We start from the raw sequence: 19,807 nt of genomic DNA, 5'->3' as shown, positions 1-19,807 counted from the left end.
GTGACTGCGTTTTCAATGTCTCAGACGACATTTCTGTTACTTAATACAAATTTCAAATACAGACCTGATTTGCTTGATAAATGCAATGAATTTCTGCTGGAAAGAGAGATTGTCTATAATATCGAGTGACAGAAAGAAATCAAGAGAAACCCCGATATCTGTACATTGGGAGAACGTTTTTATATGATCTATGTATATGAATTTTTTGACAGTACAACCTTTCTTTCTCACTTTATAATATGAAAAACACTACTTATAAAACTATTAAAAATGGTTCTTTCTAAATCTGAAACCTACAAATAGAAGAATAGAAGATGTCAATATCGAAATAAACGCACGCAGTTAAGAAAAATCTTTTAATTAAGATAATATTATTTCAAAAATGTTATGTAATTTTTATATTCATAAAATATACATATATAGAATGTCCCGAATTGATAGTAAAATTGAAAAGCCACTGATTCTATATGCAAATACAAGACGACAGTAAAGAATAAGATTTTATCATACCCGTCATAAGTTCAGGGATATCTAATACGCATAATTTTTCAAAAGCTATACTGTATTTTTTTGGAGTTAAAAGTTGGAGGAAAAAATATGTATACATAGTTGTGTATATTATGCACATAATATAAGATATGGATTAATATCAATATTAGTCAAATCTAATGTATTAAAGTGTTTTTTTATTATTGTGAAGACAACTACTATCAAATGGATCATTGATCAATCTTTTAATAACCGACATATCTCTATGAATATAACATTCGAGAATATTTTAATTTGTGAATTTTAAATGTGAAAAATCAACAGCATTTTTTTATTTGCTTTATTTTCATTTAATTTACTCTGTACAACTTATTTATACTTTATACGACGCTATCTATCTATACATTTCTGCAAGAATATTTCCATTGTCAAATCCAAAATTTGAAAATTTGTCTGGATGCTATTATCTTTTTCATGATCCTTTGTGCATATTATGCATACTTTTTTCGTGTATCTTTAAATTACCTTTTGTCGAATACTTCTTAAAACATATTTTGCACTCATGTTCCTCTCCGCCAGTGTGCACGCGGTTGTGACGTTTCAGATGGCTGTTCTGACTGAATTTTTCACCGCAGTTCTTCCATGTGCAGACGTATGGTTTTTCACCGGTATGAGACCTCATATGTGTTTTCAATTTGTACTTCGAACGAAATGACTTTTGACACTTTTTTACAGGACACTTAAATTTATGTTTACTATTACTTGACTGTCTAATTTTACTGTTACACAAAGTGTCATTGCAATTAGAAGTGCAGTCACATTTCCTGATGCATTCAGCATCCGTTTTATCATCTTTGTTTACGGATGTGGAAGGTAAAACTGTCGAAGGTGTCATTGACATTGAGTCTGTTTCTGATACGTCAGAATTTAACTCCATTAAAGTCTGCGGCTGATTGTGAGTTGGTACAAGTTGTTTGATTGACGCAATTTCATGAGTTTTATAATTCTGCGATACATTGTTACTTGACACATCAGTTTCATTCGCTATCATCGCAGGTGCTGGTGCTGCTACGGCTTCATAGTTTTCATTACTAGTAATGGGTGGATGTTGACTGTTGAATGTGTTTGGAAAGATAAGTGAGTGTGGCTCGTGTGCAATGTTTTCTGAAATCTCGCTAGGATTGGTGACGGCATTAATATTGCTCATCTGAAAATTTAAGATATCTTGGTTTTGAGTATGTTGTGCTGTTTCATGAGGCATTTCGGTATTCTGCAACATATAATGTCTGTGTTCCGTTTCTTTATTAATGAAATGTATGAATATATTGCCTATTAATACAGTTATATTTTCATCTGCGTTGTTATATTCATGTTCTGAAGATGATGACATCGTTAATATCGATTTTCTATTTTGCTTTAATGATCTGAAAATGAAAGAATTGTGTATTTAATCTTTGACATATTATTTTAATTTTAATTTTAATGTTTATATATGTCATTGGAAAAATTTAACAAAACTATTTTTATTTTACTTGTAAAAGAATCTAGCATACTTTATTTTTTTATTTCGTGGCTTTAGCAGACATTGTGTTATAAATATTAAGAAATTATTATTTTTTATTTGTTTGATAATAGAACTTAAGAGGCATTCAGCAGATGTCTACCTGTGTAATTGTGAAATCTGTTGGTAATGTTTGCCTCTTCCGGTTAATCGTAGTTTTGTCAACTGTTTTCGTGACTTATACAGCAGAATTTCTTTTCTACAGTGTTGTTGCCGAGTGTTATTCTGTAATTATATGTTTGGCGGTGATTATTGTATATCTAAATGAATTTTTTCATTAGCAATATATGTACATAAATGCCTTTACAATTTACTTTAATTTAATGAATCATGCTTTTTAGAAAGCGGCTACTGGAATGTTAATATAATATCTAAAGCTCTGAAATTGTGTACTTTACATTCGTGTGACTTATATATATTACTATCTACTATATTAATATTATTACATATTTTTTGATTTTCCGTGATTTCTATTTCCGCGAGAAAAAAAGCAAATTAAAAATGACTAAAAATCTGTATGTATTAATGTGAATCGCTCTGTACGTATCGTAGAAATATAAATACTCAAGTAATTACAACTTTTAAGTAGCATGAATAACTGTGCAAAGTAGCCTGTTTAGAATAAATCCGTTAAAAGTTATTTAATAAGAATTTTGTTCAAGATCGAATGTACAGATCGAGTATTCGCTGTCCAGTTGTAGTTGCCGAAATTTCGCGAATATTTGTGCGACGGTTTTGAAAAGAAAGCTAGAATTTAAATCGCGGAAATGACAGAAATTCAGTTATAACAAGCTGATTGATTAAATTATAGTTTGCAATTATAAGCATAGTGGAAAGCGCAATGTAGTTGGGACGCTTACACACACACATTCCTCACACACGCAAGAAACTATATATTACATTCAATACACATTCGATACGTACGTACGTTAAGTAGTATATTTTATTAGTCGTAAACTCCAATGAATTAAAACCAAAATTTGAGCCAAGATTGAATCAAATCCACGCACGTTAAACTATAGAGAATATTAATTAAAAATTGGTGATTTCGTTTAAAACTACCTGAACTCTAAACAGCACTCATCGACTGCTACACAGCGTATCATATGTGTAACTGTGCGTTTGTCGACGACTAATGAACAAGGCCTTGATCGTAGGTCACATTTTGTTTATAAGAGTTTGTTGTAAAAGAAATCCAAGGAAACACGCTCGTTGTCGTATATTTGAGAGAAATAATGAAATTTTTATATTTCTTTTAAACTTTCTTCAAACCGAAATTTAAAAAATTTATAGTAGAACGTATCACCATTTCTTTTCAACTATCATAAATTTTTGCATTAATTTTCTTGAATCGAGAAAATATAGATGAAATTTTTTATATATTTGTATAATAGATAGGCATATAACTGCGGTCTTGATGATGTTAGAATGATCTTTGAGCTAACCGATTTCTAGCAAAATAAATGTTTTTAAGTGAAAATTTTAAAATGTGCATTTACAGTGTGTTTATTAAGATTTTCTCAAGAAGCGAAATCATGTACTTGTACGGCAATAAGACCTGCTTTACAATAGAGTGTCGAAAGACTGTTTTGGTAGAAAAAAATATGTTACGAATACTGTCTACTCGCATCCAGCTGCTTCTCTGTTCTGTTGAGGAACCACTTTTAATTTCTGACCGGCTGCTGTACCGGGAAATTGTGAAACATTTGACGATTTGTAATTAAATGATCAGTCGCTAATCAGAATTTATCATACTTATAGAAATGACATAATACATAATTTACACTACATTTGTAGATATGCAATTTTATTGTATATTATTTTATTGATTGATTAGCGTTACTTTCTGGCTTTTTAGTTTCTACATATTAATATATATGTTATTACGTAATTGTTAATTTTTGGTTATGATATTTTTCATAATCCGCGGTTCACATAGATGACATACGAACATTTTGTTTGCTCACATACTTACTATTCTGTATTTTTCATCATTTTTTAAGATGACGAGCATCACAACGTTTTGTTGTGACTGCATTTTCAATGTCTCAGACGACATTTGTTTTTATCTAATGCAAATCTCAAATTTAAACTTGAACTGCTTGATAAATGCAATGTATTTCTGCTGGAAAGAGAAATTGTTTATATTTTCGAGTGACAGAAACATATCAAAAGAAACCCTGATATCTGTACATTGGTGGAACGTTTCTATATAATTTATTTATATGAGTTTTTACATTACATACTTTCTTTCTCGCTTTATAATATGTGAAGGACTACTTATGAAACTATAATATTTAAAATGGTTCCTTCAAAATTCTAGAGCGTACAAATGGAAGAATAGAAGTTGTCAATATCGAAATAAACACACGCATTGTAAGAAAAACCTTTTAATTTAATATTATTTTTCTAAAAATGTTACATTATTAATTTTTATATTCATAATATATATATGTATAGTGTTTTTAATTAAAATTGATAGTAAAACCGTAAAACCACTGATTCGTTAAGCAACTACAAGGCAAAGTAAGTAATAAAATTTTATAATACTCATCACGAGTTCAGAGATATCTAAAACATTTGCATAATTTTTCAGAAGCCATACTTTATTTTTTTTTAAGTTAAAAGTTGCAGGAAATAATATGTATATATGTATAATTGTGCATTATGCACATAATATAAGATATGGATGAATATCAATATTACTCAAATTTAATGTATTAATGTGTTTTTTATCATTGCGAAGACAGCTACTATCAAATGGATTATTATTAAAATTTATAGTAGGAGTTATATCAGCATTTTTTTTCAATTATCTTACAAATTCCTGCATTAATCTGCTCGATTGAGAAAATGTATATGAAATTTTTTTTATATTATACAAATCGCAAAGCATGTGATTGCGGTCTTGATGACGTTAGAATGATTTTTGAGCGAACCGATTTCTAACAAAATAAATCTAGTGCATACAAATAGATGAAAGGTAATTATCAAAATTGTGATAAGAACACGTATTGTAAAAAAAAATCTTTTAATTTATATATTATTTTTCCAAAAATGTTATACAGTTTTTATGTTTATAAAATATACATATATAGGATTTCTCCAAACCGATAGTAAAACCTAAAAGCCACTGATTTGCAAATAAACGGCGAAAGTAAAGAAATAAAGTTTTCTCATACCCATCACAAGTTCAGCGATATCTAATACGCATGCATAATTTTTCAGAACTTTTTATTTATTTTTTCAAAGTAAAAAGCAAGAGGAAGAAACTTCTAGGTATAATTATGTACATTATGTATATAATATATATATATAGATTAATATCACTCATATATAATGTTGATATATCAGTGTGTTTTTTATCGTTGTGGAAACCAGCTTCTATTAAATCTATTATATCTTGGTAGTCCTTTAACAATCGACCGATGTATCTTTGAATATCTGAGAATATTCGAATTTTTGGATTTTTAAATGTGAAAAATCAACAACATTTTTTTTAGTTTTATTTATTTCAATCTATCAAAATACTTTATACGACGCTATCTATCTATACATTTCTGCAAGAATAATTCCATTGTCAAATCCAAAATTTGGAATCTTTTCTGGATGCTGTTTTTTTCTTCATGGCTATTTGCACACATCGTGCTTATGTTTTTTGTGTCTCTCCAAATTACTTTTTTTCGAATATTTTCTAAAACATATTTTGCACGTATGTACCTCACCGCCAGTGTGCACGAGATTGTGACGGTTCAGATCGCTCTTCACACTGAATTTTTTACCGCAGTTCTCCCATGTGCAGACGTATGGTTTTTCACCGGTATGAGACCTCATATGTATTTCCAACTGTGACTTCCAACGATATGACTTTTGACACTTTTTTACAGGACACACAAATTTATGTTTACTATTACTTGAATGTCTAATTTTATTGTTACACAAAGTGTTATTGCAATTAGAAGTGCAGTTACATTTCCTGATGCATTCAGTATCCGTTTTATCATCTTTGTTTATGGATGTAGAAGGTAAAACTTTTGGAGCTGACATTGACATTGAGTCTCTTTCTGATACGTGAGAATTTAACGTCGTTAAAGTCTGCGTTAAAGTCTGCGGCCTGTTTGGTGCAAGTTGTTTGATTGACGCAGCTTCTTGATTCTTACGATTCTGCGATACTTTGTTACTTGACACATCGGCATCATTCGCTATCAGTGCTGCTACGGTTTCCGTGGGATTTATTACTAGTAATCAATTGATGTTGATTGTTGAATGTGAGTGGAAAGATATGTGAGTGTGGTTCGTGAGGAATGTTTTTTGGAATCTGGCTAGGGTAGATGACTGCATTAGAACTGATGGTTTTAGAGTTTGAAATAAAATGACCTGGTGGAAGTTGTGCTGTTCCATGAAGCATTCCAGTATTTTGTCGCGTATAATGCTTGTGTTCCATTTCTTTGTTATTTTTCTTCATTATTATTTCTCTTCATTATTACTACATTTGTAGATATGCAATTTTATTGTATATTATTTTATTGATTGATTAGCGTTACTTTCTGGCTTTTTAGTTTCTACATATTAATATATATGTTATTACGTAATTGTTAATTTTTGGTTATGATATTTTTCATAATCCGCGGTTCACATAGATGACATACGAACATTTTGTTTGCTCACATACTTACTATTCTGTATTTTTCATCATTTTTTAAGATGACGAGCATCACAGCGTTTTGTTGTGACTGCGTTTTCAATGTCTCAGACGACATTTCTGTTACTTAATACAAATTTCAAATACAGACCTGATTTGCTTGATAAATGCAATGAATTTCTGCTGGAAAGAGAGATTGTCTATAATATCGAGTGACAGAAAGAAATCAAGAGAAACCCCGATATCTCATACATCGGGAGAACGTTTTTATATTATCTATGTATATGAATTTTTTGACAGTACAACCTTTTTTTCTCACTTTATAATATGAAAAACACTACTTATAAAACTATTAAAAATGGTTCTTTCTAAATCTGAAACTTACAAATAGAAGAATAGAAGATGTCAATATCGAAATAAACGCACGCAGTTAAGAAAAATCTTTTAATTAAGATAATATTATTTCAAAAATGTTATGTAATTTTTATATTCATAAAATATACATATATAGAATGTCCCCGAATTGATAGTATAACTAAAAAGTCAGTCACTTCTATATGCAAATACAAGGCAAAAGTAAAGAATAAGATTTTATCATACCCGTCATAAGTTCTGGGATATCTAATACGCATAATTTTTTTAAAAGCTATACTGTATTTTTTTGGAGTTAAAAGTTGGAGGAAAAAATATGTATACATAGTTGTGTATATTATGCACATATTATAAGATATGGATTAATATCAATATTACTCAAATCTAATGTATTAAAGCGTTTTTTTATTATTGTGAAGACAACTACTATCAAATGGATCATTGATCAATCTTTTAATAACCGACATATCTCTATGAATATAAGATTCAAGAATATTTTAATTTTTGAATTTTAAATGTGAAAAATCAACAGCATTTTTTTATTTGCTTTATTTTTATTCAATTTACTCTGTACAACTTATCTATACTTTATACGACGCTATCTATTTATACATTTCCTGCAAGAATATTTCCATTGTCAAATCCAAAATTTGAAAATTTGTCTGGATGCTATTATCTTTTTCATGATCCTTTGTGCATATTATGCTTACGTTTTTCGTGTTTTTTCAAATTACCTATTGTCGAATACTTTCTACAACATATTTTGCACTAATGTACCTCACCGCCAGTATGCAAGCGGTTGTGATTGTTCAGATTGCCTTTTTGACTGAATTTTTTACCGCAGTTTTCCCATTTGCAGACGTATGGTTTTTCACCGGTATGAGACCTCATATGTCTTTCCAACTCTGAACGAAAATTAAAAAACTTTTTGCATTCTTTTACAGAACACTCAAATTTCTGTTCACTATGACTTGAATGTTTAATTTTACTGTTACACAAAGTGTCATTGCAATTAGAAGTGCAGTCACATTTCCTGATGCATTCAGCATCCGTTTTATCATCTTTGTTTACGGATGTGGAAGGTAAAACTGTCGAAGGTGTCATTGACATTGAGTCTGTTTCTGATACGTCAGAATTTAACTCTATTAAAGTCTGCGGCTGATTGTGAGTTGGTACAAGTTGTTTGATTGACGCAATTTCATGAGTTTTATGATTTTGCGATACATTGTTACTTGACACATCAGTTTCATTCGCTATCGTCGCAGGTGCTAGCGCTGCTACGGCTTCATAGTTTTCATTACTAGTAATGGGTGGATGTTGACTGTAGAATGTGTTTGGAAAGATAAGAGAGTGTGGCTCGTGTGCAATGTTTTCCAAAATCTCGCTAGGATTGGTGACGGCATTAATATTGCTCATCTGAAAATTTAAGATATCTTGGTTTTGAGTATGTTGTGCTGTTTCATGAGGCATTCCGGTATTCTGCAACATATAATGTCTGTGTTCCGTTTCTCTATTATTGATAATCTATGAATATATTGCCTATTAATACAGTTATATTTTCATCTGCGTTGTCATATTTATGTTCTGAAGATGATGACATCGTTAATATCGATTTTCTATTTTGCTTTAATAATCTGAAAATGAAAGAACTGTATATTTAATCTTTGACATACAATTTTTATTTTAATTTTAATGTTTATATATGTCATTGGAAAAATTCAACAAAACTATTTTTATTTTACTTGTGCAAGAATTTAGCATACTTCATCTTTTTATTTCATGGTTCTAGCACTGACATTGGGTTCCAAATATTAAGAAATTATTATTTTTTATTTTTTCGATAATAGAACTTAAGAGGCATTCAGCAGATGTCTACCTGTGTAATTGTGAAATCTGTTGGTAATGTTTGTCCTTCCGATTAATCGCAGTCGCGTCAACTGTTTTCGTGACCTGTACATCAGAATTTCTTTTTCACAGTTTTGTTGTAGAGTGTTATTCTGTAATCATATGTTTGGCGGTAATTATTCTAAAGCTAAATGAATTGTTTAATTAGCAATATATGTACATAAATGTCTTTACAATTTACTTTAATTCAATGAATCATGCTTTTTAGAAAGCGGCTAATGGAATGTTAATATAATATCTAAAGCTCTGCAATTGTGTACTTTACATGTGTGTGACTTATATATATTACTATCTACTATTTTAATATTATTACACACTTTTCGACTTCCCGTAACTTTTATTTCCGCGAGAAAAAAAGCAAATTAAAAGTGGCTAAAAAATCTGTATGTGTGAATGTGAATCGCTCTGTACGTATTGTAGAAATATAAATACTGAAGTAATTACAACTTTTAAGTAGCATGAATAACTGTGCAAAGTAGCCTGTTTAGAATATCTGTTAAAAGTTATTTAATTAGAATTTTGTTCAAGATCGAATGTACAGATCGGGTATTTGCTGTCCAGTTGTAGTTGCCGAAATTTCGCGAATATTTGTGCGACGGTTTTGAAAAGAAAGCTAGAACTTAAATCGCGGAAATAACAGAAATTCAGTTATAACAAGTTGATTGATTAAATTATAGTTTGCAATTATAAGCATAGTGGAAAGCGCAATGTAGTTGGGACGCTTACACACACACATTTCTCACACACGCGAGAAACTACATATTACATTCAATACACATTCGATACGTACGTACGTTAAGTAGTATATTTTATTAGTCGTAAACTCCAATGAATTAAAACCAAAATTTGAGCCAAGATTGAACCAAATCCACGCACGTTAAACTATAGAGAATATTAATTAAAAATTGGTGATTTCGTTTAAAAACTACTTGAACTCTAAACATCACTCATCGACTGCTAGACAGCGTATCATACGTCTAACTGTGCGTTTCTAGACGACTAATGAACAAGGCCTTAATCGTAGGTCACATTTTGTTTATAAGAGTTTGTTGTAAAAGAAATCCAAGGAAACACGCTCGTTGTCGTATATTTGAGATAAATAATGACATTTTTATATTTCTTTTAAATTTTCTTCAAACCGAAATTTAGAAAATTTATAGTAGAACGTATCACCATTTCTTTTCAACTATCATAAATTTTTGCATTAATTTTCTTGAATCGAGAAAATATAGATGAAATTTTTTATATATTTGTATAATAGATAGGCATATAACTGCGGTCTTGATGATGTTAGAATGATCTTTGAGCTAACCGATTTCTAGCAAAATAAATGTTTTTAAGTGAAAATTTGAAAATGTGCATTTACAACGCGTTTATTAAGATTTTCTCAAAAAGCGAAATCATGTACTTGTACGGCAATAAAACCTGTTTTACAATAGAGTGCCGAAAGACTGTTATAGTAGAAAAGAAATATGTTACGAATACTTTTCTTCCACATTCGCTTGCTTCTCTGTACTGTTGATGAACCACTTTTAATTTCTGACTGGCTGCTAGCGCCGAGGAAATGTAACACGTTTGACGATTTGTAATTAAATGATCAGTCGCTAATCAGAATTTATCACACTTATAGAACTGACATAAAACATAATTTAGATATACTGCATTTGTAGATATGCAATTTTATTAGATATTATTTTATTGATTGATTAGGTTACTTTCTGGCTTTTTAGTTTATACAAATTAATATGTATGTTATTACGTAATTGTTAATTTTTTGTTATGATATTCGTCATAATCCGCGGATTACATGGATGACATACGTACATTTTGTTTGCTCACATACTATATTGGCATTCTCTCGCTATTGTCTGTTTTCTTCATTATTTTTTAGAATGGCGAGCACCTCCACGTTTTGTTGCGACTGCATTTTCAATGTCTCAAATGACATTTTTCTTATTTAAAACAAATTTCAGGTACTGACTTGACTGCTTGATAAATGCAATGTATTTCTGCTGGAAAGAGAGATTGTCTATAATATCGAGTGACAGAAAGATATCAAGAGAAACCCCGATATCTGTACGTCGGGAGAACGTTTTTATATGATCTATGTATATGAATTTTTTGACAGTACAACCTTTCTTTCGCACTTTATAATTTGAAAAACACTACTTATGAAACTATTCAAAATGGTTACTTTAAAATTCAAGAACGTTCAAATGTAAGAGAATAGAAGTTGTTAATATCGAATTAAACACACGCATTGAAAGAAAAAATCTTTTAATTTTAATAATATTATTTCAAAAAATGTTACGTAATTTTTATGTTTCATAAAATATACATATATAGAATGTCTCCGAATCTAATAGTAAAACTGAAAAAGCCATTGATGCTATTTGCAAATACAATGCGAAGGTAAAGAGTAAGATTTTATCATACTCATCACAAATTCAGGAATATCTGATACGTGTACATAATTTTTTAGAAGCTTTAATTTATTTTTTGGAGTTAAAAATTGGAGGATGTAATATGTATAAATAATTGTGTATATTATGCACATAATATGAGATATGGATTAAAATCAATATTACTCAAATCTAATGTATTAAAGTGTATTTTTTATTATTGTGAAGACAGACTACTATCAAATGGATCATTGATCAACTTTTTAATAACCTACTATTATCTCTATGAATATAAGATTCGAGAATATTTTAATTTTTGGATTTTTAAATGTGAAAAATCTACAGCATTTTTTTATTTGTTTTATTTTTATTTAGTTTTCTCTGTACAACTTATCTATACTTTATACGACGCTATCTATCTATACATTTCTGCAAGAATATTTCCATTGTCAAATCCAAAATTTGAAAATTTGTCTGGATGCTATTATCTTTTTCATGATCCTTTATGCATATTATGCATACGTTTTTCGTGTACTTTTCAAATTACCTTTTGTCGAATACTTTTTAAAACATATTTTGCACTTATGTACCTCACCGCCAGTATGCAAGCGGTGGTGAAATTTCAGATTGCACTTCTGACTGAATTTTTTACCGCAGTTCTCCCATGTGCAGACGTATGGTTTTTCACCGGTATGAGACCTCATATGTCTTTTCAAGTTTGGACTTCGAACGAAATAACTTTTGACATTTTTTTACAGGACACATTATGTAAAATTTATGTTTACTATTACTTGAATGTCTAATTTTAATGTTACACAAAGTGTCATTGCAATTAGAAGTGCAGTTACATTTCCTGATGCATTCAGTATCCGTTTTATCATTTTCGTTTACGGATGTAGAAGGTAAAACTTTCGGAGCTGACATTGACATTGAGTCTGTTTCTGATACGTCAGAATTTAACTCTATTAAAGTCTGCGGCTGATTGTGAGTTGGTACAAGTTGTTTGATTGACGCAATTTCATGAGTTTTATGATTTTGCGATACATTGTTACTTGACACATCAGTTTCATTCGCTATCGTCGCAGGTGCTAGCGCTGCTACGGCTTCATAGGTTTCATTACTAGTAATGGGTTGATGTTGACTGTTGAATGTGTTTGGAAAGATAAGTGAGTGTGGCTCGTGTGCAATGTTTTCCGAAATCTCGCTAGGATAGAGGGTGACATTAATATCGCTGATTGGTGGATATGAGATAAATTGGATAATAGGTATATAGTATGCTGTTTCATAAAGCATTTCGGTATTCTGCAATGTATAATGTCTGTATTCCATTTCTCTGTTAGTATTTTCCATTGGCATCTCGTGTATTAATTGAATTATATATATATATAATTATATATATCGTGTATATATTGAATTATTCTGTAATCATATGTTTGGCGGTGATTATTCTATAACTAAATGAATTTTTTTATTGGCAATATATGTACATAAATGCTCTTACAATTTACTTTAATTTAATGAATCATGCTTTTTAGAAAGCGGCTAATGGAATGTTAATATAATATCTAAAGCTCTGCAATTGTGTACTTTACATGTGTGTGACTTATATATATTACTATCTACTATTTTAATATTATTACACACTTTTCGACTTCCCGTAACTTTTATTTCCGCGAGAAAAAAAGCAAATTAAAAGTGGCTAAAAAATCTGTATGTGTGAATGTGAATCGCTCTGTACGTATTGTAGAAATATAAATACTGAAGTAATTACAACTTTTAAGTAGCATGAATAACTGTGCAAAGTAGCCTGTTTAGAATATCTGTTAAAAGTTATTTAATTAGAATTTTGTTCAAGATCGAATGTACAGATCGGGTATTTGCTGTCCAGTTGTAGTTGCCGAAATTTCGCGAATATTTGTGCGACGGTTTTGAAAAGAAAGCTAGAACTTAAATCGCGGAAATAACAGAAATTCAGTTATAACAAGCTGATTGATTAAATTATAGTTTGCAATTATAAGCATAGTGGAAAGCGCAATGTAGTTGGGACGCTTACACACACACATTTCTCACACACGCGAGAAACCACATATTACATTCAATACATATTCGATACGTACGTACGTTAAGTAGTATATTTTATTAGTCGTAAACTCCAATGAATTAAAACCAAAATTTGAGCCAAGATTGAATCAAATCCACGCACGTTAAACTATAGAGAATATTAATTAAAAATTGGTGATTTCGTTTAAAACTACTTAAACTCTAAACAGCACTCATCGACTGCTACACAGCGTATCATATGTGTAACTGTGCGTTTGTCGACGACTAATGAACAAGGCCTTGATCGTAGGTCACATTTTGTTTATAAGTTTGTTGTAAAAGAAATCCAAGGAAACACGCTCGTTGTCGTATATTTGAGAGAAATAATGACATTTTTATATTTCTTTTAAACTTTCTTCAAACCGAAATTTAAAAAATTTATAGTAGAACGTATCACCATTTCTTTTCAACTATCATAAATTTTTGCATTAATTTTCTTGAATCGAGAAAATATAGATGAAATTTTTTATATATTTGTATAATAGATAGGCATATAACTGCGGTCTTGATGATGTTAGAATGATCTTTGAGCTAACCGATTTCTAGCAAAATAAATGTTTTTAAGTGAAAATTTGAAAATGTGCATTTACAACGCGTTTATTAAGATTTTCTCAAAAAGCGAAATCATGTACTTGTACGGCAATAAAACCTGTTTTACAATAGAGTGCCGAAAGACTGTTATAGTAGAAAAGAAATATGTTACGAATACTTTTCTTCCACATTCGCTTGCTTCTCTGTACTGTTGATGAACCACTTTTAATTTCTGACTGGCTGTAGCGCCGAGGAAATGTAACACGTTTGACGATTTGTAATTCAATGATCAGTCGCTAATCAGAATTTATCACACTTATAAAAATAACATAATACATAATTTAAATATACTACATTTGTAGATATGCAATTTTATTGTATATTATTTTATTGATTGATTAGGATTATTTCTTGGCTTTTTAGTTTTTACAAATGAATATGTATGTTATTATGTAATTATTAATTTTTTGTTATGATGTTTGTTATAATTATCACTTAAATGACATACGTACTTTTTGTTTTTTACATATTTACTATTCTGTTTTTTTCATCATTTTTTAGGATGACGAACATCTTAACGTTTTGCATTTTCGATGGCTCAGACGACATTTCTATTACTTAATACAAAATTCAAATATAGACCTGACCTGCTTGATAAATGCAATGTATCTCTGTTGGAAAGAGAGATTGTCTATAATATCGAGTGACAGAAAGATATCAAGAGAAACCCCGATATCTGTACATCGGGAGAACGTTTTTATATTATCTATGTATATGAATTTTTTGACAGTACAACCTTTTTTTCTCACTTTATAATATGAAAAACACTACTTATAAAACTATTAAAAATGGTTCTTTCTAAATCTGAAGCCTACAAATAGAAAAATAGAAGATGTCAATATCGAAATAAACGCACGCAGTTAAAAAAAATTTTTTAATTTAGATAATTTTATTTCAAAAATGTTATGTAATTTTTATATTCATAAAATATACATATATAGAATGTCCCCGAATTGATAGTAAAATTGAAAAGCCATTGATTCTATATGCAAATACAAGGCGACAGTAAAGAATAAGATTTTATCCCATTATAAAAGTAGGGATATCTAATACGCATAATTTTTCAAAAGCTATACTGTATTTTTTTGGAGTTAAAAGTTGGAGGAAATAATATGTGTATATAGTTGTGTATATTATGCACATAATATAAGATATGGATTAATATCAATATTACTCAAATTTAATGTATTAAAGTGTTTTTTTTTTATTGTGAAGACAGCTACTATCAAATGGATCATTGATCAATCTTTTAATAACCGACATATCTCTATGAATATAACATTCGAGAATATTTTAATTTTTGATTTTTAAATGTGAAAAATTAACAGCATTTTTTTATTTGCTTTATTTTTATTTAGTTTACTCTGTACAACTTATCAATACTTTATACGATGCTTTCTATACATTTCTGCAAGAATAATTCCATTGTCAAATCCAGAATTTAAATATTTTTTTGGATGCTGTTTTTTTCTTTATTGCTATTTGTACATGTAATGCTTATGTTTTTTGTGTCTCTCCAAATTACTTTTTTTCGAATATTTTCTAAAACATATTTTGCACGTATGTACCTCACCGCCAGTGTGCACGCGTTTGTGACGGTTCAGATCGCTCGTTACACTGAATTTTTTACCGCAGTTCTCCCATGTGCAGACGTATGGTTTTTTACCTGTATGAGACCTCATATGTATTTCCAAGTGTGACTTCCAACGAAATGACTTTTGACATTTTTTTACAGAACACTCAAATTTATGTTTACTATTACTTGAATGTCTAATTTTAATGTTACACAAAGTGTTATTGCAATTAGAAGTGCAGTTACATTTCCTGATGCATTCAGTATCCGTTTTATCATTTTCGTTTACGGATGTAGAAGGTAAAAGTTTCGGAGCTGACATTGACATTGAGTCTCTTTCTGATACGTGAGAATTTAACGTCGTTAAAGTCTGCGTTAAAGTCTGCGGCCTGTTTGGTGCAAGTTGTTTGATTGACGCAGCTTCTTGATTCTTACGATTCTGCGATACTTTGTTACTTGACACATCGGCATCATTCGCTATCAGTGCTTCTACGGTTTCGTGGGATTTATTACTAGTAATCAATTGATGTTGATTGTTGAATGTGAGTGGAAAGATATGTGAGTGTGGTTCGTGAGGAATATTTTTTGGAATCTGGCTAGGGTAGATGACTGCATTAGAACTGCTGATTTTAGAGTTTGAAATAAGATGATCTGGTGTAAGTTGTGCTGTTCCTTGAGGCATTTCGGTATTCTGTTGCGTATAATGCCTGTGTTCCATTTCTTTGTTATTTCTCTTCATTATTATTTCCTGTATTAACTGTTGTATTATCTTTTTACTTATCTGCGACGTTAAATCAAGTACAGAAGATGGCAACATTGTTAATATAAATTGTCTATTTTGTTTTAGTAATCTGTAAATGAAAAAATAGAACATTAAATTTTTGGCATACTTTTTTATTTTTTATTTTAATACTTAAAAATGCCAAAGGGGGAACTCAACAAAACTATTTTTATTTTAGTTGTGCAAAAATCTCGCATATTTTTTTTTTTTATTATTACGTGGCTATAACACTGACATAGGGTTATAAATATTAAAAAATTATTATTTTTTATTTGTTCGCTAATGAAGCTGAAGAGGTAAGCAGCAAATGTCTACCTGTGTAATTGTGAAATCTGTTGGTAATGTTTGCACGTCTGTCCCTCCGGTCAATTGCAGTCCCGTCAACTGTTTTCGTGACTTATACAGCAGAATTTTTTTTTTTTTCAGTGTTGTTGCTGAGTGTTATTCTGTAATTATATGTTTGGCGGTGATTATTGTATAGCTAAATGAATTTTTTCATTAGCAATATATGTATATAAATGTTTTTACAATTTACTTTAATTCAATGAATCATACTTTTTAGAAAGCGGCTAATGGAATGTTAATATAATATCTAAAGCTCTGAAATTGTGTACTTTACATGTCGTGTTACTTATATATATTACTATCTACTATTTTAATATTATTACACACTTTTCGACTCCCCGTAACTTTTATTTCCGCGAGAAAAAAAGGAAATTAAAAGTGGCTAAAAAATCTGTATGTGTGAATGTGAATCGCTCTGTACGTATCGTAGAAATATAAATACTCAAGTAATTACAACTTTTAAGTAGCATGAATAACTGTGCAAAGTAGCCTGCTTAGAATATCCGTTAAAAGTTATTTAATTAGAATTTTGTTCGAGATCGAATGTACAGATCGAGTATTCGCTGTCCAGTTGTAGTTGCCGAAATTTCGCGAATATTTGTGCGACGGTTTTGGAAAGAAAGCTAGAATTTAAATCGCGGAAATGACAGAAATTCAGTTATAACAAGTTGATTGATTAAATTATAGTTTGCAATTATAAGCATAGTGGAAAGCGCAATGTTAGTTGGGACGCTTACACACACACATTTCTCACACACGCGAGAAACTATATATTACATTCAATACACATTCGATACGGCGTTTAGTAGTATATTTTATTAGTCTTCCAATCGTAGGTCATAGATTTTGTTTATAAGAGTTTGTTGTAAAAGAAATCCAAGTTTATAAACACACTCGTTGTCGTATATTTGAGATAAATAATGAAATTTTTATATTTTTTTTAAACTTTCTTCAAACCGAAATTTAGAAAATTTATAGTAGAACGTATCACCATTTTTTTTCAACTATCATAAATTTTTGCATTAATCTTCTTGAATCGAGAAAATATAAACGAAATTTTTATATATTTGTATAATAGATAGGCATATAACTGCGGTCTTGATGATGTTAGAATGATCTTTGAGCTAACCGATTTCTAGCAAAATAAATGTTTTTAAGTGAAAATTTGTAAAATGTGCATTTACAACGCGTTTATTAAGATTTTCTCAAAAAGCGAAATCATGTTTGTACGGCAATAAAACCTGTTTTAAATAGAGTGCCGAAAGACTGTTATAGTAGAAAAGAAATATGTTACGAATACTTTTCTTCCACATTCGCTTGCTTCTCTGTCCTGTTGATGAACCACTTTTAATTTCTGACTGTGCAGCGCCGAGGAAATGTAACACGTTTGACGATTTGTAATTAAATGATCAGTCGCTAATCAGAATTTATCACACTTATAGAACTGACATAAAACATAATTTACAACACATTTGTATAGATATGCAATTTTATTAGATATTATTTTATTGATTGATTAAGGTTACTTTTTGGCTTTTTAGTATTTACAAATTAATACGTATGTTATTACGTAATTGTTAATTTTTTGTTATGATATTTGTCATAATTCGCGGATCACATAGATGACATACGTACATTTTGTTTGCTCACATACTATATCGGCATTCTCTCGCCATTGTCTGTTTTCTTCATTATTTTTTAGAATGGCGAGCATCTCCACGCTTTGTTGCTACTGCATTTCCAATGTCCCAAACGACATTACTCTTACCTAATACACATCTCAGGTACAGACTTGATCTGCTTGATAATTGCAATGTATCTCTGCTGGAGAGAGAGAGATTGTCTATAATATCGAGCGACAGAAAGATGTCAAGGGAAATCCCGATATTTGTACATCGGTGAGAACGTTTTTACATAAATCATTTATATGAGTTGTTACGATTGCATGCTTTCTTTCTTGCTTCATAATATGAAAAGCTCTACTTATGAAACTATTGAAAATGGTTCCTTTAAAATTCTAGAGCGTACAAATGGAAGAATAGAAGTTGTCAATATCGAAGATAAACACATGCATTGTAAGAAAAATCTTTTAATTTAAATATTGTTTTTTCAAAAATGTTATATTATATAATTTTTATATATTATAAAATATATATATATAGATGTACCCGAATTGACATGTAAAATCGAAAAACCACTGATTCTATTATGCAAATACAAGGCGAAAGTAAAGTAATAAGATTTTATAATACCCATCACAAGTTCAGAGATATCTAATACATGTGCATAATTTTTCAGAAGCCATACTTTATTTTTTTTTAAGTTAAAAGTTGCAGGAAATAATATGTATATATGTATAATTGTGTACATTATGCACATAATATAAGATATGGATTAATATCAATATTACTCAAATTTAATGTATTAATGTGTTTTTTATCATTGTGAAGACAGCTACTATCAAATGGATCATTGCTCAATCGTTTAATAACCGACCTATATGTCTATGAATACAAGATGAGAGAATATTTGAATTTTTGGATTTTTAAATGTGAAAAATTAACAGCAATTTTTTATTTGCTTTATTTTTATTTAGTTTACTCTGTACAACTTATCTATACTTTATACGATGCTTATCTATACATTTCTGCAAGAATAATTCCATTGTCAAATCTAGTTTAGAAATTTTTCTGGATGCTGTTATCTTCTTCATGGTCTTTTGTGCATATTATGCTTACGTTCTTCGTGTTTTTTCAAACTACCTTTTGTCGAATACTTTTTAAAACATATTTTGCACTTATGTACCTCACCGCCAGTATGCAAGCGGTGGTGAAATTTCAGATTGCACTTCTGACTGAATTTTTTACCGCAGTTCTCCCATGTGCAGACGTATGGTTTTTCACCGGTATGAGACCTCATATGTGTTTTCAATTTGTACTTCGAACGAAATGACTTTTGACACTTTTTTACAGGACACTTAAATTTATGTTTACTATTACTTGAATGTCTAATTTTACTGTTACACAAAGTGTCATTGCAATTAGAA

General features: G+C 29.9%; 2 protein-coding genes across 2 annotated transcripts; both read right to left on the bottom strand.

Moving 5' to 3' along the window:
* Positions 1–398: 398 nt before the first annotated feature.
* LOC137001872 (zinc finger protein 473 homolog) lies at positions 399–6,413 on the bottom strand. Its single transcript, XM_067361056.1, has 3 exons — positions 5,693–6,413; positions 2,154–2,275; positions 399–1,913 (listed from the first exon to the last, which is right to left on the bottom strand). The coding sequence occupies exons 1-3, from the start codon at positions 6,101–6,103 to the stop codon at positions 962–964; spliced, it is 1,485 nt and encodes a 494-aa protein (XP_067217157.1). The 5' UTR covers positions 6,104–6,413; the 3' UTR covers positions 399–961.
* A 1,404-nt stretch (positions 6,414–7,817) lies between these two features.
* Positions 7,818–16,906, bottom strand: LOC137001871 (zinc finger protein 492-like). Its single transcript, XM_067361055.1, has 5 exons — positions 16,732–16,906; positions 15,542–16,486; positions 11,919–12,094; positions 10,455–10,573; positions 7,818–8,588 (listed from the first exon to the last, which is right to left on the bottom strand). Exons 2-5 carry the CDS (start codon positions 16,450–16,452, stop codon positions 7,833–7,835), a joined length of 1,962 nt encoding a protein of 653 aa, XP_067217156.1. The 5' UTR covers positions 16,453–16,486; positions 16,732–16,906; the 3' UTR covers positions 7,818–7,832.
* Positions 16,907–19,807: the final 2,901 nt, after the last annotated feature.

Source organism: Linepithema humile, unplaced genomic scaffold, assembly GCF_040581485.1.
Source record: "Linepithema humile isolate Giens D197 unplaced genomic scaffold, Lhum_UNIL_v1.0 unplaced_2, whole genome shotgun sequence".
Classification (NCBI taxonomy): domain Eukaryota; kingdom Metazoa; phylum Arthropoda; class Insecta; order Hymenoptera; family Formicidae; genus Linepithema; species Linepithema humile.
The sequence above is the reverse complement of the archived record's forward strand: the minus strand, read 5'-3'. Positions and strand labels throughout refer to the sequence as shown.